The sequence below is a fragment of the Syngnathus acus genome, chromosome 13 (genome assembly GCF_901709675.1).
Source record: "Syngnathus acus chromosome 13, fSynAcu1.2, whole genome shotgun sequence".
NCBI lineage: Eukaryota > Metazoa > Chordata > Actinopteri > Syngnathiformes > Syngnathidae > Syngnathus > Syngnathus acus.
The window spans coordinates 4,926,479-4,947,720 of record NC_051098.1 but is presented as its reverse complement, the minus strand read 5'-3'; the positions used below and the strand labels follow the sequence as shown (position 1 = coordinate 4,947,720).

The window sequence follows — 21,242 nt, the reverse complement described above, 5'->3', positions numbered from 1 at the left end:
AAATACGCACACTGTCTCTCTACTCCGCTCCTGCTTTGTTATGAGTATATCTGTCGCCCTCCATGGATAAAGACTAATACTCTGCAAATACTGACTACAACTTCAATGGTATACTCATTTGCTGTTCAACAAGTTAGGAAACCCTGCTGACACAAGCCGCAATATTTTGTCCAATTGTGTACTCAATAAGCTCTAATACTAGAGGTGTATTATATATTCTGCCTTCCATAGATAATGATCAATTTTGACTGACACAGTCAAAGAGGTATTGATGTTTTTTTCGTGGTCATCAATAGTGCTAAAAGTTTGCCCCTCTTGTGCAAGGATTTTTTTTTTCTACACCCACAACAACAAAAATGTTTCGTTATCAGGTCCGACAGTACATCAAAATACAACTTTGAATAAGAACAAGAGACTTCATAGACTTCATCACACTCTTTAAAAAATAATCCAAGTTCACAAATGACAAGGCAAATTTACTACGTGAGAACTTATTGTCAGCAAATTGGACGATTGGTTGGCAAAGAGAAGTACATAAGGAAGAATCCAAATAATACACATAAATGACCATCTAAAAGACAGATAGTAATATTGATGAATGGAAGAACACACATTTGACAAACAGACAGTGGAATCATCTCCATTTTGTCTGGATATGTTTTTACAAATGTAGCACCACATTTGAAGCACTTCCACATGTCTATTGGAAGCAACGTCATCCTAATACTCTACTTTAGCCTGATTCTGTCTGGCTTTGTCATCTCTCTTCAATCCACCTTTCTCCCGCGGCAAGGGCTTATTTTATTAATAGCAAAACATGAACTATGTGTATTATCACTGTGGGGATATTGATATTAATAATGAACTTCCTGACTTCATTACAGTTGCAGAGTTGACTGACAAACTTCTTGTTGATGTTGCCCATCGCCACCCTTTCATTATCACTATAGCCTGTGGGACCAATCCTCATAGTTTTTTTTTTTTTTTTATGTCTTCTCAACCTATTTTCCTTGATGGAATCTGTTCTTGTGTCTTTGCTAGATTTGTGATGATTCTGACTCTAATATGACAAAGCCAAACTAAAGGACCAATGAAATAGTCTGAAATTAAAACACTTACCCAATGCCTGTGAGGCAAACGCTGTCATGGCACTCTGCAGTCGATCTGGTCTGACTGCCTGAACCAATAACAGCTGGAGGGAAGAAGAGAGAAGGGTGCATTGATGAGAAGATACAAAACTCTTGGGTTGTCAGACTGTTGAAAATTAAAAAATAAAATCACGATGTATCAGTAATGCACCAGAATGTGATTTGTGTTGTTTGCTTTGTCGTGCGTGCAACATTTTTATTATTACTTTTTTTTATAAATTGAATACATTTTGTCCGAGTGAAATCTGACCTGCTGGAAGGGAGTCATTTTCTTGGCAATTGAGGATGGAATTTCTTGTTCGCAGTGTGAACTCCGTGCGAAGGACAGCCAAAGGTCTGAGTCATTCAAACACAAGGCCTGATAGAGGTCTGTGAATGTAGCCTGAGAGAGAAAGAATGAAAGATGTTAACGAAGGCAAAGGAAAAGTTGGAACGTGAGACTGAGAATTACTTCTATTCTACAGTACTTGGAAGAGAACATGACAAATTTGAAATCACATTATCAACTCAATCTCTCATTTACAGATCCATACTGTATTATGGATTTGAGATATGTCAGCTACATAATCAGTATGAAAGATCATGTTGTCTCCATTTTGTCCAGTAAATATGTTTCAGTGTTTACCTTGTAAACTGCTACTGATTTGTGCCTCTCCTGATCGATCCAAGATGGGAGCTCCTGACATGAGGAAGAAGGAAGGGGGATGGAGGGATAGGTGATTCTTAATAAAAAGGCCACCGTGTGTTCTACTTGTAGAGGAAAATAATCTTACCTCTTGTTTGAACATTTCCCCGACAATGGAGCCAATGAAGACCTCCCATTCCTATAGCAAAAATATTATTACGGCTGACATTTGGTGAATAAATTGTATTAAAATAGGCCAGAATATTGTGTAAACTGAGAGTTACTGTAAATACATGCTTTATAAAATACACTGATACGCATACTCACATTTTTCTGGAAGAATTCAGGGTATATGCCCTTGGTGAAGTGAAGAGCAAACATTAACTGGTCAGCCTGAAAGATATAAGAGCAAAGTACAAAAATATGAAGAGGATATTGTATGTTACACTGGATACAAACACAGTTGCTTGTGAACAAATTATTTTGAATGTCAAGAAAACAGTGCCTTAGGCATTAGAGTAAAAACGCCCACATTTGTCCAATAATGTTCGAGTGTACTATCGAAGTGTTTTGGGAAAAGCCGCCAGTCAAACCTGCCATCTTCCAAATGCAAGACTGCCACTCTACCACCTTTGTTTCAGTCTCACATGTGTGTTTGGAGAAGTGTGACATGTTCATTAAGTAACTTCCTGACTCTTGCTGACATTCCATTAAAGGCACATAAACATGTTTCTCAAATAGAAATTACATTGAATGTTCATTATGTGATCTTTAGAATGTAAACAGCCCTCGTCGATACTGGACACTTGATTACTGTTAATTGGAAAAGCTTAATGAAATAGCATGCATGCAATTGGATTGTTGGATTTCTTCAACATCTCATGGACATACAACATTATTCCTTTCCCCAATACAGTGTTCACTAATGCATCATTTTGGTGCAAACATTTGGAATTAATTAAATTGTGCATCGAATACTCAATAACTAATTTATTCTGAAATTGTTTGCTAATTATTTTGCTAATTTATTGATCATATTGCAATTCTATTTTAATATAAAATGACACAATATTCAGTGTTTGTGTGTATATTACCTTAAAAAGTGAACGACAAACATATTCATACACCATGTTCTTCAAGCTTGCTTCCAATGTAGTGATCCTTGCTTCCGTTTGCACCGCTTCCTACAGCGTACGAGGTAATACAATGTGAATGTCAAAGATTGTGCGCATCAATTGCAGCTTTCTTTGCTAGTTTCAGTACCAGAGGTGTGAAAATGCACTTTTGCAGTCCATATCATTCAAAAAGTACAAGTATGAATCAAACCATCAATCGAATTTATCGCGATGTAGTAGTAGTAGACAATACATAAAACTCTGGAAATAATGAAATAATATCATTGCAAAATACTCCATTCCAGAACATTTTTGTTATTTTGTAAACGCTCAAATGTCATGTAGCATTTAGAACATTTATTTGCAGGAAATTCAATATAGACATTCAAATAAAATTTAATATTGTTTTGTTTGTGCGTGTTTCTTTGAATAACTATAGAAGTGCCCATACTAAAATGTCTTTGGGTAGGTAAGTGATGTGAAGGACAGAGTCACCTTCTTGGCCTGAAGAGCCCTTTTGAAGAGGTGCAGAAATGAAGCAAGGCTGAAGCGGTACATGTTGTCGATCTTTGACAGGTCTGTGATGACAAAATACATCTTGCTTGCACTCTCTGCAAGAGGCAAATAGGCATCCCGTTCCTGAAATCCAAACAAATTAATGATGACTTATGATCATGTGGGAGTGGGGTGAAAGGAATTGGGATAGACAGCAAGAGACAAAGTGTGAGAAGAGAAAAAAAAGAAAAGAACAGGAATACAAAAAATTGGGGTTCAATAGATTAATAGTGTTGGTAGAACACTGCTTCTTAGATTAAATTAATTTTGCTGGAGAAGTTTAAAAAGTATAACAGTTGTGTATATATTCACTAAAAGCACTGCTAAGTCCATTTAGCTCAGTGAATAAAAAACACCAATATATAATGTACATGACCAATTGTGTTACTTACTAAATCTTACACATGTATTTGATACTGTTTTTTTGCGTTCAAATGCACCACTATGGGAGACAGAAATTCCAATATCGACCCATCACACGCCCATAGTGCAGCAGAACAACAGCAGGAGCCCTAGAGACATCCAACTTGAGAAAATGTGCAGGTGAGTGTCGAATAAAGATGGTGCCCAAGAACAGCAAAAGATTGCACCTCTATTCCCTCAGTAGCCCAAAGGCCAGACATAATGAGGAAAGATGAATAGTATTTAATAATCAGAGAGAAATTGCAGGCATGAAAAGGAGTCTGGGGAGCAAATATTTGGCCCCATTTCTTAGAGATATTTTAGAGCCACGATTGCAACTACCAATGTTCAGCATACGTAGCTGCCTGAGGGTGGCTGAAAATCTTCAAGGTCGACTTTTGAGCAAGATTCGAGGTAAGCACTGAGACACGGGGAAGATAGTATGTCAGATTAAGCTGCCTGGGCTTGATGGTGGGCTAATAAGAATGTTATGTTGCTCAGGAGAATAATTATTTACTGCGTGTAAATACCTGGTCCAGAGATGCTTGCAAACGGTGCGATTCCAGTAGTGACTCTTGTATGAGAGCACTGCTTGCTTTGGCTTGGTTCAGACTGTCTATCAGCTCCCGGTTCTCCAAAATATTCCCCTGCGATGTAGCCAGAGTCTGACACGGTGGGGTGGTGGGAGGGCAAAGAGACAAGATCTGTTATAGCAATTGCTGCCGTCTTGTAACATGTCTCATGTGGCACATTAACAGATTTATCAAACCAACTGCAAAACATATTTTCTAAAAATGACTGAAAATAAAATGTATTCACCAAAACATTCAGATAAAACAAATGGGAAAGCAGTGAAGCATGGAAATGTGAAGCTGACCGTAATAAATCTCTAAACTGTTTTCTTGCATCACTGATGGCCTGTGTGTGTTTTTCTCTTACACAAAATGTGGCCTTGACACAAAACCTAGCAATTTTGTATGCAAATAATTTTGACTGAGAAAGTATTGATGTAAGCCTAATTTTGACAAGCGCTGAATGTCATAGCATGGTTATACACTGCATAACATTGATTGATTGTTGTATTAAACATGTCATTACAATATTTAAACTAGTTGTTTGGGCATTGAGGTTGCAATTATTTATACTTTCACGACTGTTTCTCTGTTAATGGTGTACCTCCAACAGTGATTCTTCTAATAGTGCAAGCTGTATCTTCTTGTCTTCCTCTTGTTGAAGCAGTCTTGTTTTCTCCGTCTCTAATTCTGGTTTCTCGTGTTGTATGGTCAAGGCCAGAAGCTATTCATAAACAAACAAAGACAAACAGCATTTGTATCATATAACATTGTTCTGCTTCAAAAAGTGCTTAGGTCGACAGAAGAAAAAAATCACCTGTCCTTGCAGACCTGCCTTTGTGGTGGTAAAGTTGACTTCCGTAACCACAGAAACGGCATCAGGGGGGATGAAGGGAGCAGGATTACGTGTCGCCAGGAAGAGTCGGAAGTCTTCATTGTAATCAATAACCTTCTCTCCGATCTGTACAACGTATCTTGGGCCTGCACACATGTGCATTAAAAAACAATTTGCCAGAACGGAAAGAAAAAACAATGAATTGAGTTTTTCAATTAGATGGTCTTAAAAGTAACGACTGTGACTTCCTAACGCAGCATGGTCTTTGGCTTTCCACTTTTGTTCCTATACTCAAGAACCTCCTTATCTACCCATTTTCAAAAATGGGTTTTTCATTGATATGATGTGAATTATTTTCAGGATAATTGAGAGAAATAATGAAAAGTTACAATCATGTTACATCACAACACTAAAACAATAATCAAATATGGTTTAGTGCAATGTGCAAGTGTACCTTGCGCAATGAGGTCTCTTCTCAGCAGTGGGTAGAGAACAGGTTCCACTCCATCCATTTCTTGAATGATGAGAGTTTTTCCAAATCTGACTGCCAGCTCCAAGGCTGTCATGAAATTACTGTCCTTTATAGACATACAAAAGTGTGACATTTAAGATCAGAGAGTGAGCTATATCAAATGTGTTTTAAAATAATGACACAGCAGGTAATATTGTAATTTTTCACTCATGTAGGCGAAATTAATGTGATTCACAAAGTGGTGGCCTACCACCATACATTAGTCATTCACTGATCTGGTGGTTCACTGTGCACTGAGATGCCACAGCAATTGACAGATAAAGTAAAATATATGTTAATGTAATACAGTAAGTCTTTGATAATGCGGTTCAAAACAAAAATCAGAATCTATATTCTGCAGATCACTTAAAATTCCGTGGCTATGTATCCTTGATAGCCAATGACATCTGCTGACTTTCAAGTCGTATTTACCTGTTGGTTGATAACCTCAAGTCGGTTTTGTATGAGATGTGTGCAGAGCCACTCTGTGGCTCGGGAGGAAGGGTCAATGAGGAAAGGACATGCGACACTCTGAGAAAAAAAAAAACACAATTGCTGTCATTTTAAGATGTCTAGGGCCTGGATCACTAGGAAATGTGCTGAAGGTACTTTATCATATTGATTATGCACCGAATAAATCCATGAACAGAAGTACCATTCCTGCTTACTTCTGTTGTTTTGTTATATCTAATAATACGTACTTCAATTGCTGTTGGCTGCAGATATTCCAAAAGTAAACAAATGAAGTCAATAGGTATTTATATTGTGTGATTTCAGATGTATGGCATAAGCACAAACAACACAAACACACTGGCTGTATGGTGGAACAAAGCCTTACCCGTAATTTAAGCTCATTGATCTATAAATCAGAAATGGAGAAACAAAACACAAAGACAGATGTAATATGTTTATATGAATGGCAACATGCTCAACGCAATTACTTGATACTTGATAGGATGATTCAAAAACGGTATGGAAAAAAAAAAGGGGTGAAAATGGGTGATCAAATAAAGACAGGATGACAAGACAACATAATAGACTGCCTTCTTATATTTATAGTATGCATTATGAGAACAGAGCTCAATAATACAAATGAGATTATCAGGTAAGACAAGAATAGCAATTGATTCCCAACCTGTAGTATGACAATGGCGTTCTCCATTGAGAGGTCATCAGACGGCAGCCCTTGGCTCTTCCAGATCAGCTGTTCACTCTCCAGGGACAGGAATGTCCTGAAGTCAAACTCTATATAAACAAAAAGGCATGTAATGTGTTTTGGGCCACCAGTGTTCTCTATAATGTATAATGAAAAAACATAAATAATACATTCTACATACTATACAGAAATTATTCCGAATGACTAATGTGCCATGAAACATTATCAGGTGTGCCATTTGCTGCTGGTCCAAAAAATATTAAAGATCTTTAATTCTTGCTACTATCTCAGTTTGGCATTCAACTACGTAAACAGGCCGAATTTTCCCAATGAGTAAGTAAATTTGGGAGTATTTGGAGAGAATACATCATTATTTTAATCCATATAATCAGTCAGTTAGTTGCCCTCAAACCCTTTGAATCCATCTTCAGTTCTTTTCTGTTCCAACATGACTTGCTTCAGAACACGAAGAAGAAACTTCTCCCAAAAGAATGAAAGCCTTTAAAACTGGTCACGATTAGTTTTGTTTTCAGGTCCTCTATCTATAATGTTCAGATGTCCAACTGAGTTTTGTCCATAAGTCTATAAATTAAATTTCACTGTCAAAATCACACTTACTTTGTAGTCCTGACTGAGCCATCCAGGTTTCTAGACAATGTCTACGACGATCTTCAGGAGCTGCAGACAAATATGTGATGAAGGCTGCAGCAAGCATCGCCCTCACAGGGAGTGTATCTAACTCGTTCTTTATCTCCAACATCTGATGGTGAGAAAGAGAAAAAAATATGCGAGAACTCAAGACAAGATAAGGTTAAAGATACAATCGGTCTTTTCAGCACTTTATTATGATACTAATTTAATTTCTCATGGCACTGCAATACTGTGGCTAAAGGTTGTCACCTCAAGGTTGATTACTAATGCCGTCTATAGACAAAAATACCAAGCTCTCATAATGTAACTTTTGAAAAATTTGAAAACAATTTACATACTTGCTGATGCCACTGAAGCACGCCGAGGTAATTAAAACATTATAAAGTTGACCAACTCTGTCATATAGTATTTAAAACAGCCAAGAGTTTGAAGTGACTGTGAACTTGATGGGATGTAATTATTGTTGAAATATACTGTACTGTAAATTCTAAAGACTATCAAGTGTTACTATGGAGCAAATGTTGAGGAATGTTGAGCGTGTGCGTGTGAGAGAATCAATGTGTTTGTGTGTCAGAAGGAGATTGAGTGTTTTAATTAACACCCAGACAGATGCTGTCGAAAGAAGTCAAACAGCCAAATAAGTGACCTGAGACATCAGAGCTCCAGCCCTTTGTCAACCCCAAAGCCTTATGTGCTTCAATTTGACTATAAAATGGCCATATTAGTAAAGGCAGTATCAATACTTCACACAACCTGCGTATTCCACCGCTTGTGTTCTCCGTCCAGTTGGGAAATCAGTTGCTGGGCAGCATTGATTGTGTCCTGAGCTTTTGTCACCTCAGCTTCCAGCTTAGCTGCCTCTGCAGTGTGACACTGAAACCTGCCAGAAAGAACGACAAGAGGTTTGTAAAGCAAAATACAGGATATAGAAAAATAAAGTCACATTGATACAAGCAGCATGTTATTGACCTTTAACCTGATTGCAATCATCATGGTCCAGAACATTTTAAGAGAGGGGGAATAGATCTGCCCTTCAGGCAACCGTGATTGTTTATATCCTTGATGACAATAATAAGCAGAGGCAGTAAACAGACAGTAAGAACACATTTGTTCAAGGATGGCAGGTGGATTTGTAGAATTGCAATGTGATGACTGGAACCTTGAGGAACATGCTAAACAGTCAGTTGCTCCTGATGTCGTCAAAGTCAATTTCCCAAAGGTGAGAGTGTAAGAGATTATGTGGCGTATTAAAGTAATTGTGGTAGTTTGGTTACCTCCTGCACCTCACTTGCAATGCGCTGACATTTTTAAAGTAGGCTGATTTTAAATGATCAAATCAAGTTTTATCACTTGGCACTTGGCAAGTATGATTGCGTCCTTGTGCGAGAGCTTTAACATTGGAGGTTGCAACAATCCACATTGGATTACATTGTATTTTTTTTCTTATAGAATCTCATTTTGAGGTCCTTCCTTGGGTTTAATGAGGTTGAGGTAGAAAATTATGAGTTCCTCCACGCCACATTCAAATCACGTGAAATTTATACTGAAACAGAAAATTGTCTTCCTAAAATGGTTCCCACAAAGTTACTTAGCCTAAGCCTAACCCTGACACCTAAACGCCCAGACACACGGACAGACACACACAATCAGAATAAAGAAATAAAACAGAATAATAAAAATAACAGAATAAAAATAACTGAATAAACCTTTGGCCATGTTGCAAAAAAAAAATAAAAAAAAAATAAACAAATCAAATATATAGCAAAAATTAAAGGAGGTGCATACTTCTCTTTGAGTTCATTAACCTTGTCTCCAACAGAGTTGAGCAGGCTTTCAAGCTTATTCCTTCGACTTTCTGTTTTCCTCAGATTGCTGGACAAGCACAATAAATAATGTTATCAACATTAAGCAAAACTGACTGGCGACAAAAAATGAAAGAATGTGTCTCGGGGTTATTTAAAACTCAGTATGCAGATTTTTTTTTTTTTTAATTATAGTCATTTGACAGAATAAACTAATGATAAAACAATGCTATTGTGCTGTGCAGAGCTTTACACACTATTTAGAGCCATCACAGTTTATCTCAACTTTAATTAATCGCATTCCACGTTTATCGCATGCACAGATTAAGTAAATCAGGCTCTAGTGTACTTACTGGTTACTTCAGATGAAAATAGCTGCCGTGTCTAATATTCTCAACGTATTTTATTGTTGGTAATATTATATGGATGTATGTTTGTATATGATTGAATGTGTGTGCATGTGTGTGTGTCTGTGTGTGTGTGCGTGTGTGTGTGCGCTCACTCCATTAGTCCAGCCTGCTCTCGCTCAAGCGGCTCTATCCTCTGTAGGACATGTGAGTACTGAACATTGGCTTTGACCCAGGCAGCCAAAGGGGCTGCTGCTGCACTCGCACGTTTTGCATTCTGGCCATGACAACAGAAGAACATTTATCTGTTAATTAGACACAGTGGTATTTGTAGTATTTGTGGTATATGGGGGCAAACTGACCCTGGGGTCAAAGGAAGCTTTATTCCTGTGAAGTAGTTCTTCCACACTCTGGCGAATCTCTGGGGTGATGTTCCTGACCTCGAATGTGACTATGTCCTCCCTGACACCGCGCTTAGCTAGGAAGCTAAAGATTAGGATGGGGAGATATTGAAAAAAAACAGATGGTTACAAGAACCTTATATGAAGAATATCACAGAATATCACTTGCAGCTACCGTATTTTCTGGACTATAAGTCATAGTTTTTTTTCATAGTTTGGCCGGGGGTGTGATTTATACTCAGGAGCGACTTATGTGTGAAATTATTAACACAATATATCATTTCACACAAAACTGCAAGAGGACACTCTAGGCCTGTGGAACAATTGGAACTGCAACTGACGATGAGTCTGACGTAAGCCGCGCAGAAGAGGAAGTGCTGCATCTTCTACTTCCAGAATTAGCGGAGTTGCTTAAAAGTGACACCGAGGATGAAGATTTCATTGGATTTAATGATTTGGAGTGATGCGGATGGTTGGACAAACTTGTTAACATGTTATTTATGCTATAGTTATTTGAATAATTCTTAATATGTTACATTAGGCACGTTCTCAGTTCCTTGTTTGTGTTTACGTAACGTTAGCATACCGTACCTTCAGTCTGTTGTTGCCTATTCTATTTTTATTTTAAATTGCCTTTCAAGATGACATGTCTGTTCTTGGTGTTGGATTTTATCAAATAAATTTCCCCCAAAAATGCAACTTATACTTCGGTGCGACTTATTCATATATTTTTCTTCTTTATTATGCATTTTATGGCTGGTGCAACTTATACGGTACAATGGTAAGAGGTGGTTTGCTAATACATCTTTGACTCTGACCTCTGCATTTTTTATAATTGATTTTTTTTTAAATATTATCATTATTATTATTATATCTTATGACAGTTGCAGACCATGTTCACCCCTGGAGCCTGAGGCAGCTGTTTTATTTTTCAAGAGATGTACCATCATCATTAGTTTAATTAGTCCCAAAAGTTGAATCTGTCATTTTATTTCTAGCGTCATCTCTGTGTGCATCCTTAAAAGTTTTGCTCTTGCTACCTTAGCTCACCTCTTCATGCTGACCCAGGAGGTGTCGAAGGTACCCATCAGTCTCAGGACCCCCTCCAGGATGTCCCTGATGACATCAGGTGGCATGCGGAGAGAGCGGATCTCAGACAGAGCTTCGGGCTTGATGTTTCCCACTGCTTGCTTCGCCTCATCTACCAAAGGCTTAAAGGAAAGAAATAAAATTAATGTATGTGAATGTGCCCAAGCTATTGTGAAGGTTAGCTCTTGACAAATCAACCAGACAGCCTACCTTTACTTCCTTCAGTTCATCTTCAATGTTGCCTTTCCGCTCTTCTATCTTGGACACTTCTTGAGCCATCCTTGCTTGAAGCTTTTCCATCTCTGCCTTCTGGTCACTTGCATTCTGGAGGGTCAACAATTATTTTTGGTAGGCTGTCCACACACTGAAATTTAAATTATTTCTATATAACAAATTTTAAATTTTTAAATGTCGGACAAAGGAATATGACATGGAAACTGTCGGAAACGGGAATGCACCCTTGTCCAGGATAACCTTTTCAATGATTACACTGTCTTCTTACCCAGCTGATTTGAAAGGCTCCTTTTCTGTTCTCAACCCAAAAAAAATCCTTGCACGAGGCCATGCTTCATTAATTTTTCCATCTTGGTTAAACCTTTATAAAAAGAAAATAATCATTGGCCTTAAAAATGGTTCTAGTAATTTATCCCTTTCACCAACTATTGTGATCTGCTACCAGCCAACCGGGATCAAACTACTGACGGTTGCTCATTCAGTCTTCCTTAATTGTCATTAGTCGAAAAAAATTATCCTATTCAGAATTCTGGATATCTACAGAGAGATGGAATGAAACAAATAAAAGTGCATTTTAGCTCAGTGACCATGTTCTTCACAGCTGGGAATAAGTAACACTGCTGGGAAATGCAAGAAATATGCAAAGGAGAAGATGCGTTACAACTCAGAAAGGACCATGAAAGACATGTTCCCCCAAGACACCCATCCTGCCTGACACTCAGCGTACAATTTTCAAATGACAATACCAATCCAATCAAATCATTTACCTGCATGGATGTGGTGATTTCCTGCAGGGCAGAATCGGCCTCCTGCTGTTTAGTCTTCAGCAGCACACTCTGCTCTGCAGCCCGCCTCTTCAACTCATCAACCAGTGCCTTGGCTTCATTAAGTTTAGACACCCCAGCCTGCAAACAAAAGTCAAGGTCATTTCTGCTTTTCATATTAACTCGTCTCGCGTGAATAGTAGCAAGAGAAAACAAGTAACACTTTTCTTGTGACTGTAAAACTAAACAAGTTTATAGCTACATCGCATTCATTACCTGCAGATGCTGTTGTCTCGTTGTGAGCTGCATCTGCTTCCTGCTATAAATTGCATTGTAAAGGTGTAGAAAGGCCATATACTGGCTGGGTGTAGCACCATGTTCTCGACATGACTCATGGACCATCAGGAACAAACGGCTCACATCTTCCTGTCCAGATTCTGACCACACGTTATAACACATCATAACGTAACAATAGAGGAAAGAACAAACTGACAACATTCTGATTCATGCACTGATGGAATAGTAAAAACATTAAATATATATGTACAGTTGTGTATGAGCACAAAGCATTCGCCACTACATATTCTCTACGGCTAGCTCTCGGGTATGTTAACGTATTAGCAAAATTGTATACAGGATGAACAAGTTTGGTCTCATTACTGACCCCTTGGGTACGCACGCACCCCACAATTTGCAAGCAACTGAAGTTGAACTAACTCAACTATATAAACTGCTGCCTTTTCTTTATGTAACCACTGCGCCCATTAAATGTTATATCCCTAAATCCAATAGTATTGTAATTTGCTGATCAATAATAAATAAGGACTGATGGTATCCAATGCTTTCTGAAGATCAACAAACAGCCCTACTTTTTTTTCTTCTTCATTGGAGTCAGTGATTCCTCCAATGTTTCAAGATTTGTTGCTGTATGTAAAATGGAACCAAAAGGAAAAATTAAAAGGTATTCCTACCTTTCCTTGATTTCTTGTCACCGTCATTCTTCTCATCCTCACTGTTTGCCTTTGCAAGTAACAGCTCCGGAATCTGACAAAACACAATTTTATGCAAACCCATGCACTCAATGCATAATAATACTAATCGCTTATGAATAAATAATATTTATTCAACATATTTAGAAATGTTCCTAAAAAATACCCAAAAGCTTCTGACCTTCTTCATACTACTTTCAGACCATCCTTCCATCCACTGAACAGAACACTTGCGGTAAAAAGCTGGATTACTCTCACAGCTGATGGTGAAGTTGGAGTTTGAACAGTCCATGATTAGCACAATGTGAAGATTCTGCTGAATTCCTGGAGATGTGACACAGAAAGATGAGCAGAAGAATATAATATTACCATAAAAGCATTTCCTCACAAAATTGAGATCACAAGTGACAATATGTAGGGTATGTGTTTCCTGATGCTCGTAAGATTGTCCTTATAAATATAATCATCTGGCAGACCTGAATAATGAGCTGTCAGGAGGCCTTTTAGTGGTTTGACTTTAACATTAAGCTATGGAATAAATTATCCGGCTACTGATTCAACCTTAGTCACCCTGCAGCATTTCAATAGTACGTACATTGCTCTATAAGGGAAAACGAGTGCTGGAGACAGATAACGAACAACGACAGAAAAAACTGCCGGAGAGTCTGAACAAGAGGGATATACTGTATATACGCAGTAGAGAGAAACGATGATTACATTTACCACACAGGGAGTCCAAAATAATGACAGAAAAATGCAGCATACTAACTGAAGGAGAAGTAGTTGTATAGAGGTCCAGTAAATCCATCCTGGGAAGCCGAATCTTTGAGGGAAGAGAGAAGAGGCTCCAGTTCTTCTGGGGTGTACAATCCAGGAACCTCACCTTAAAATTGAAATTCAAAATTTTGAAAACTTGTCCACCTTGGGTCATTTATTATGAAATGACATACCAGAAGAGAGCAGGCTGTTGACCATCTCTAGGAAGGCAGAATGGACAAACTGATAGTCCTCCAACAGGAAGACAACCTGCTGCCCATCTAGTCCAGCCAACTGCATCACCTGGACACATATTAATGTGTGAAGCTCAAAGAGTGGACACAAATTTTCCAGTACACGACACAGTAACTAGAATGACAAAATCTCGAATGTAAACACCACTTACCGTCTTGAGATCATTCTTAAAATGCTTCAGAGAATAACCACGAGAGATCTTTGGCGTAAACAGAGAGTACCCATGCATGTGCGACACCAGGAATGTGGCTGTGTGCCGCCCGACGCCGCTCCGACCAGCCAGGAGCAGAGAGCCACCTGGCCGGCTCAGCACGCGATCGAGCCTGGACACAAAATCACACACTTCCCAGAAAAGGAGGAGGTCCAGCTCTCTGTTATCACGACTGTACAGCACTAGACCCTAAAGAGAAAACAAACACGGGGAAAAGGTGCACAGTCACTATCATTTTCCAACACATACACTGACAGACACAATAAAACTCAGATGAAAAAAAGAAAACAAAAAACAACAATACTCAGTAAAATGACAATCAATAAATCTCAAAATATTACATGTTCAACAGTAAGTAAAATGTTTTGAAATGAAAAAAAACGTGAGGGGATGATTTTACAGGTGAGTTCAAATCGCACACAGCAGAAAGCTGCTGTAAAGGTTTACTTTGAAATAAAGCAAACAATCCAACATATTGTTGTATACCTTCTGAATGACTTGCTTGAGGTCAGAAGAATGCAGACGTCCCAGTTGTTTACCATGAGGAGGCAGAGACTGGCCTGGAGTCATTAAAACCCCCTCAGAGACTCCCCACGTTACATAAAAACCATCTGCGCATGGGGAAAAAAAACCTTGTCAGTAGACAAATGTAAAGGGTGAATAATTAATAAAAAAATAATGAATGTATGCGTAGAAGCATACGAGTGTCAGAAGGGATACATTTTTCTTTTAATTCCTCAAGAGTCCGTTTTTTTAGAGGGATCTTTCCCGTCTGAGCATAAAATTGGGTGTTTTAAGTCAGAAATGAGGAACAGGAACGACAGAAAGAGATTCCTTACCAGTCATGTTTTCAAGAGCATCAGAGCTCCAGTCCCCGCGGATGATGGAGGAGAGGATGTTATCAAAGGTATTGAGATCTCTGGAAGAAACAAGCCGGTCTCTGAAAAGCCTTCTTGCCTCGTGTGCTACCACCACCAGCACACTGTCGGTCACATCTGATTGAGCTTGGAAAACAAAAAAAACAAATAATAATAATATATAAATAAAAGTAACAATAAAAAAATAAGAATCTATTTTACTTTATTTCACAAAGCTACAATAGCTCCATTACAAAATGAGAATGGATTAATTATGTTACCTGCAGTGAGGTCATATCGTAATAAGCTGAGAACCCATTCTGTCAGGACACACGGGGTAAAAAGGTAGTGACTATGGTCATCCACTGTAAACTTGGCTTTCACCTATCAGGAATCAAACACAGTTGCAGTTTTGGATATTAACATCGTGCAGTAGGATGGAGACCTGATCTAAATCGATTTGATGTTGCTAATAATTTGATGTCTCTTTGAATTTAATGACCTTTGATCGTTTGGTCTGTGAAGCACTTTTACATATTGTTGCATATTAATAAACACGACAAAAGATACAACCTTGTGTCCCCGTAAGATATCGAATCGTAATCCCACTAAGTCCAAACAAATTGAATTGTTACATTTTTACTTGTTACAACCTAGAATCATATCGTACCCCATGTATCGGGAATCGTATCGAATTGTCTTTTGAGGATATGTGCACACCCCTAGCTAACCTTTACGATTACATTTTGCTAACATAACACAAGAGGGAGGTAAGGGAGGTAGTTATATAAAAGAACCCACAATTATTTTCCTGCTATAGAACATCAGCAAATGAGGTTTAAGTGCAATTATTCATTGTCTTTTTTTCCCTATTTTAAATGATGTAAACCTATAATTCAGTTTGTACTCATTAGAGATCATGCTTTCAGTAATTGCAGAAATAGTATAAATATAGATGCTGACATGAATGTCCAATCCAATTCGGTACCTGTTCATAGAGTTGCACCAGCGAACCAGCCAGCTGGTGTGTTTTGCCTGTGCTGGCCCAGGATGCTTGGCTACCCAAGCTGTGTTGGAGAATTGGCTGCAGGTACGCTGAGTAGATAGTCTGCAGCTGCTCCCGGTCTGGATAGCTGAGGCACCAAAGCAGATGGAGACAGAGAGTAGACAGGAATGGAGAGTAGTAAACAGGAATAGCACAGTTTATAGTGAGGAGGTTGATGGTGGGAAAATAATAATAAAGAAGGTGCAATCACCGCTGCACTTACTCTATGGTGCAGATGCGAACTATCGATGAAAAGCGAGATGTTAGCAAATGGCTCCCAACAGCACCACTTGTTGACATTGAGGCCACCACCTGAATGTTCTCCAGGCTGACCCATTCCAGATTTTCATCATAGAACCCTTTATATGTCAACACCTGCAGAGGGAAGAGTGGGATAAAACAGTTAGGACACTCATTTACTGGAAATTGTCATTAATGATTAATGACATTTTAAAGAGCAAACCAATTATTGCAAAGTTCATATGAATATATGCATACATTAAAGATGCTGTTTGTTTGTCATTCAATAACTTGTTAAAAAAAACTTTTTGTTTCTTGGGGATTGTTTGCTAACTTCAATCACAGTGAATTACTGTTATTGCCTTCAGCAGTCCAACTGCTGATGTGTGATAAAAACATTTGCCTTCTAAATAATTTACCACCCCTTTAACCATTTCATTTAAATAAATGTCACGTATTGCTTCGATAGTTCACAGTTTCAAGGGGAATACGTACATATTACTGATTTAAAGTGAGTACATTTCAAATAGTTTGTTCATTTTTTATATTTAGTTGGACTTATTCTTCATGCAAATGTTCTACCTGTTGCAGGAAAGCTGTGAGGTTGCTTGTTCCCCACTTGTCGGGTTTGGGTAAATTGATGTCTTTTAGGTAGAGAATCAAGTTCTCACAGTCCTTGGGTCTGAAGACTCGACCGGTGTTGGAGCTGAGCAACAAGCAGGTCTGACTGAGCTTTTGAAGGACGTGGCGAGATGAAGTCTGGGCACTGCAGTGGACCACCGCCACTTGGGTGGAACGTACCCGAGAGAAGGCAAAGCGCAGGAGCATTCTAGATGTTAAGAAAAAAAAATTAAGACTTGTTTATTTAGTGTTTGAAAATCTGACTTTGTTAAGTCGATGAATTTTCCACGTCCGTGTGTAGTTACCCCTTTCCGCAGCCCTCTGGTCCCACCACCATGAAGGGTTGTCTGTGTTGAGCAGTGAGCCAGGGGGAGAAGCAGTGAAGTGCCCTCTGTATGTCTGGAGTCTCAATAACAGGCAGTGAATTTGAATGAGAGAGCTGCTCCAGCCTGAGATTGTCAGGCCGCTGCAATGTATAAGCTGCAAGATGGCCGCTGTCCGGGTCATAGTAGGTATCGAGTGGCTTTCTGATGTTTGGTGGGGTTTCATTGGCCCAGTTCAGCAACTAAAAAAAAAAAGACAAATATGGCAGCAGATAGGTTTATGCATCCTCAATTTTATACTCACAGGTGACAACAAATATGTACATTACTTATTGAGATAGATTGTAAATGCAAGCACCATATCTAAATACCATTGCCAGTGTACTTGTATAAAAATATAATTGGCTTCTCAGAATCTGCAAAACTTATAAGTGCTCACCCCTTTGGCAAACTCTTGTCTTGTTTTGAGGTTGAGGTTTCCTCCCAAGCCTCTGAGAAGACCAATGATGAACTGACCACGCATTGTCACAGCACTAAGGTGTGACAGACCGTTGAGTACAGTGCCCACGAGGCTGGTCTCCACCACAAAGTCATTCTTAAGGAGGGGAAAAGAGAAAAAGAACAGTTTACCCCATTAGTGTGCACATTTCTTTCCCAGATGAAATTAAAGTGCTTTCAATATAACTTCCTGAATATATTCAGCATTTTACAGCTAATAGCATGCTAAAAGAGTCATACAAGGAACTATAAATAGCTACACACTCAAATAACTATTTACATTATCACATAATTAAAAAAAATAATAATTGAGCAATCATTTCTATAAGAAATTAATTTTTGAAAGGTAATATAAACAGGTTTGTTCATGCATTTTATTTTAGTCCCTCATCCATCAAGTAAATTGTTGCGTCAGTTCACTTGTTCTTCTGATTTATTATACATATTAGTTTTTTACAGGCACAATCCACACATTTGAATATAATTGGAACTCAATTAAAATGGCGACTGATAATTTGTGTAATTGGTTTAAAACTCTCACCAAAAATTAAATTCCACACAGTGCAATTTTAAACTATTGATGGTCACCTGATTACACCATTAGGCATCAAAAGCAAATTGACATTCAATTATTAAATTTGCATTAACATCAAGATCTGGACTGACACTCATTAGGTACCGTTGATAATGTTCCCTTTTGACCCGAGAGGTGAATGTCGCAATATGCTCATTATTGCGGTTGTAGTTTATAATGGTGTGGAATCGTAATCCAAAATATTGAGAGGTGCTTACATTCACAAGGGCCTGGAAGTCATTTGATTGTGGAGGTGTCCCCAATGATACGTCAGGTGAATACTGACTGCAGAAGGAGGGCAAAAGTTACCTGTTTGAGGACCCAGTCGAGACCTCTTTGGAAGTAATCTCCTAGCCAGTTTTCTAAATTAGAGCGACACTGCTCGGGCTGATTCCACAACCACGATTTCAGCAAGGCGCCCACATCGATGTCCTCATCACTTAAAAATGAAAGGGGATGTTGGAACAAGGGAAATAATGGAATAAATTGCAAATAAACACACATTGTTCAACAATGCCGACCTTAGAAAGATCATGCCCATGCGAGATATTGTGGCTGGGGAGGCACAGCTGAGGTCGTGAGTCTCAAACAGGAAATTGACATTTGGTCCGAACTGGATACGTTCTCCACTTGGCATTGTTAAAAGTCGATTATCGTCGAGCACAGAGTTCAAACTCTCAATCCATTCTGGATCAATGTCACCATCACACACAATCCAGGAGCTTACATCTGGGAGGAAATTGAAATTAAATGTGAATAAACATAAAATAAAAACAAATGCAGTGCACGACCAACCACGTGTCTCACCCTGCGATTCTTTAACCACATTTCTCGCACTATGCGTCAGAACGCCATCAGCCCACTCTCTGGTGTCCATGTCAATATGTCCCAGAAGCTGCTGTTTGGGCATTGCCTTAGGGTTCATTGTGTACAGCTTTACCTACAACATAACAAAATACACAAATGTGTCCATTTTCTATCCAGAACAAGGTAAGTCAATAAAGGGATGGAACTGGTGGGTTTAAAAGTAAGAAAGAAGAGTATTAATCACTCACCACTCTGCCTATCTTATTAAGAGCAGCCCGAAGCATCCTCCACAGAGTAGACTTGCCCGCTCCACTTGGCCCTACGATCACGACACCCATGCGTTGTCTCAGCTGCTCATTCAGCTCCAATACCTTTATGAGCTATGCACACAAACACACAGGAAAATCATTATCTGGTCACCAAGGTGATAGTTTGCAGGAGTTTTCAAAAGGGTATGAGGAAGAGTGTTTGCACGGAAGGACACACACACACACCTGAGCGGGTATGGGCTCTAATCGATTTTCTTTGTAGACCTGTTCCAGGGCCTCAGTAAGGATCAGGTCCTCAACATCAGTGAAACTGACCCCAGAGAAGACGTCTCTGAGCAAGGCATCAAATCGTGAGCCATCAGCAAATGTCAACTTGGACAAGGTGTTAAGTCGCAATGCCTGGACCACCAGATTGATCTCTTGAACTGCATACATACAATAGAAGAGAAACAAATAAAAACACAATAATTTGAATTAAACTGTAAAATAAATAAATTTCTGGGGCTAGCATTAAAAATAAGAAAAGTACAAAAAACAATTCACCATGCCATTTAAAAATTCGACATGCTGTTCTTGTTGTTTAAGAGACTGGCATGTTTTCAGAGATTGCATTAACTCAATGCAAGTTGCAAACATTTCCTACCCAAGTGTGTTTTATTCAGAGCACAGTAGAAAATAGTACTTGACTACACATTGAGCCAAACACCAAAGAACCTTGGGACCCATTGCCCATTTGTGTGTGTGCGTGCGTGCGTGCGTGCATGCGCGCGCGTGTGCACACACGCGGGCACGTGTGAATATGAGTGTGTAGAGCAGATAAAGGGTGGGTGGTAGACCACATGGAATTGAGACTTAAGAGGGAGAGAGACATAGGAGTGAGAAGAAGAAGACAGAGAAAGAGAGAGGATGAAAGTGGCACAAACCAAAGTTAGAAACAGTACACAGTAGCAAAGACAAATTACAGCCTGAGGTTATAAAAAAGTTGCACGGCCCCAAATGTGTTTCATTAAAGCAGTGGTTCCCAAAGTGGGCGGTACCGCCCCCCTGGGGGCGGTGGAAAGATCTGGGGGGGCGGTGAGGAAGAAAGGGGCGGTAGGGGGGCGGCAGTCGATTTGTACACAACACGCCGCTCTGGCCCAGCCAGTTTTTGGTTACAAAAAAAAATCTCTGACTGCTATCAAGTGCTGTGGAACAAGGTCAAGATGTACTTCATTGCCTTCCCAACATCATATTTAGTAGAACGGGGCTTCAGTGCAGTCACCTTGCTTCTTTCCAAGCAAAGAAACCGACTGAAAATTACTGACCGCGGGGATCTACGACTTCTTCTTAGTGAGTTCCAGCCTGATGTTGAGAAGCTTATGTCCCTGCACCAAGCACATCCATCCCATTAATATTACGTGTGAGACAATGAAGGTTACTGGTGGAATGTTTATTTACGATTCTATGTTGCTGAAACAGTTCAAACTGCTAAAAAATAAATTGGTTTACTAAATACTAAATTGGGTTTTATTTGTGAAATACACATTTGTGTTTAACCTTTCTCTTTTCAAATTGCAGCAAACCATATATCAAGAAAGAGGTGTTTGTTTC

At 39.0% G+C, this 21,242-nt stretch overlaps 1 protein-coding gene and 1 long non-coding RNA gene across 4 annotated transcripts in view; one reads left to right on the top strand and one right to left on the bottom strand.

The window, feature by feature from the left end:
- Positions 1 to 21,242, bottom strand: part of LOC119132251 (cytoplasmic dynein 2 heavy chain 1) — a 55,932-nt gene that overhangs the window by 14,760 nt on the left and 19,930 nt on the right. For 2 of the 3 annotated variants that reach the window (XM_037267351.1, XM_037267353.1), the window contains exons 40-80: positions 19,878 to 20,077; positions 19,632 to 19,763; positions 19,384 to 19,516; positions 19,098 to 19,305; positions 18,886 to 19,015; positions 17,944 to 18,099; positions 17,487 to 17,746; positions 17,143 to 17,389; positions 16,544 to 16,695; positions 16,264 to 16,408; positions 15,557 to 15,659; positions 15,258 to 15,422; positions 14,905 to 15,029; positions 14,359 to 14,607; positions 14,147 to 14,255; positions 13,966 to 14,079; positions 13,378 to 13,520; positions 13,179 to 13,251; positions 12,484 to 12,644; positions 12,211 to 12,348; positions 11,420 to 11,533; positions 11,171 to 11,331; positions 10,082 to 10,205; positions 9,875 to 9,996; positions 9,356 to 9,442; positions 8,324 to 8,450; positions 7,538 to 7,679; positions 6,899 to 7,008; positions 6,602 to 6,622; positions 6,196 to 6,294; positions 5,707 to 5,830; positions 5,235 to 5,398; positions 5,022 to 5,141; positions 4,376 to 4,510; positions 3,384 to 3,527; positions 2,868 to 2,957; positions 2,101 to 2,166; positions 1,922 to 1,972; positions 1,774 to 1,827; positions 1,399 to 1,530; positions 1,120 to 1,192 (exon numbers count right to left, since the gene is read on the bottom strand). In XM_037267351.1, the coding sequence (XP_037123246.1) occupies positions 1,120 to 1,192; positions 1,399 to 1,530; positions 1,774 to 1,827; positions 1,922 to 1,972; positions 2,101 to 2,166; positions 2,868 to 2,957; positions 3,384 to 3,527; positions 4,376 to 4,510; positions 5,022 to 5,141; positions 5,235 to 5,398; positions 5,707 to 5,830; positions 6,196 to 6,294; positions 6,602 to 6,622; positions 6,899 to 7,008; positions 7,538 to 7,679; positions 8,324 to 8,450; positions 9,356 to 9,442; positions 9,875 to 9,996; positions 10,082 to 10,205; positions 11,171 to 11,331; positions 11,420 to 11,533; positions 12,211 to 12,348; positions 12,484 to 12,644; positions 13,179 to 13,251; positions 13,378 to 13,520; positions 13,966 to 14,079; positions 14,147 to 14,255; positions 14,359 to 14,607; positions 14,905 to 15,029; positions 15,258 to 15,422; positions 15,557 to 15,659; positions 16,264 to 16,408; positions 16,544 to 16,695; positions 17,143 to 17,389; positions 17,487 to 17,746; positions 17,944 to 18,099; positions 18,886 to 19,015; positions 19,098 to 19,305; positions 19,384 to 19,516; positions 19,632 to 19,763; positions 19,878 to 20,077 (5,403 nt within the window). The remainder of the gene's footprint in view (positions 1 to 1,119; positions 1,193 to 1,398; positions 1,531 to 1,773; positions 1,828 to 1,921; positions 1,973 to 2,100; positions 2,167 to 2,867; positions 2,958 to 3,383; positions 3,528 to 4,375; positions 4,511 to 5,021; positions 5,142 to 5,234; positions 5,399 to 5,706; positions 5,831 to 6,195; positions 6,295 to 6,601; positions 6,623 to 6,898; positions 7,009 to 7,537; positions 7,680 to 8,323; positions 8,451 to 9,355; positions 9,443 to 9,874; positions 9,997 to 10,081; positions 10,206 to 11,170; positions 11,332 to 11,419; positions 11,534 to 12,210; positions 12,349 to 12,483; positions 12,645 to 13,178; positions 13,252 to 13,377; positions 13,521 to 13,965; positions 14,080 to 14,146; positions 14,256 to 14,358; positions 14,608 to 14,904; positions 15,030 to 15,257; positions 15,423 to 15,556; positions 15,660 to 16,263; positions 16,409 to 16,543; positions 16,696 to 17,142; positions 17,390 to 17,486; positions 17,747 to 17,943; positions 18,100 to 18,885; positions 19,016 to 19,097; positions 19,306 to 19,383; positions 19,517 to 19,631; positions 19,764 to 19,877; positions 20,078 to 21,242) is intronic. The other variant, XM_037267354.1, reaches the window with a different exon arrangement.
- Positions 368 to 21,032, top strand: LOC119132252. Its single transcript, XR_005099831.1, has 3 exons — positions 368 to 379; positions 1,859 to 1,864; positions 20,849 to 21,032. It is a non-coding gene; the product is annotated as an uncharacterized LOC119132252 (long non-coding RNA).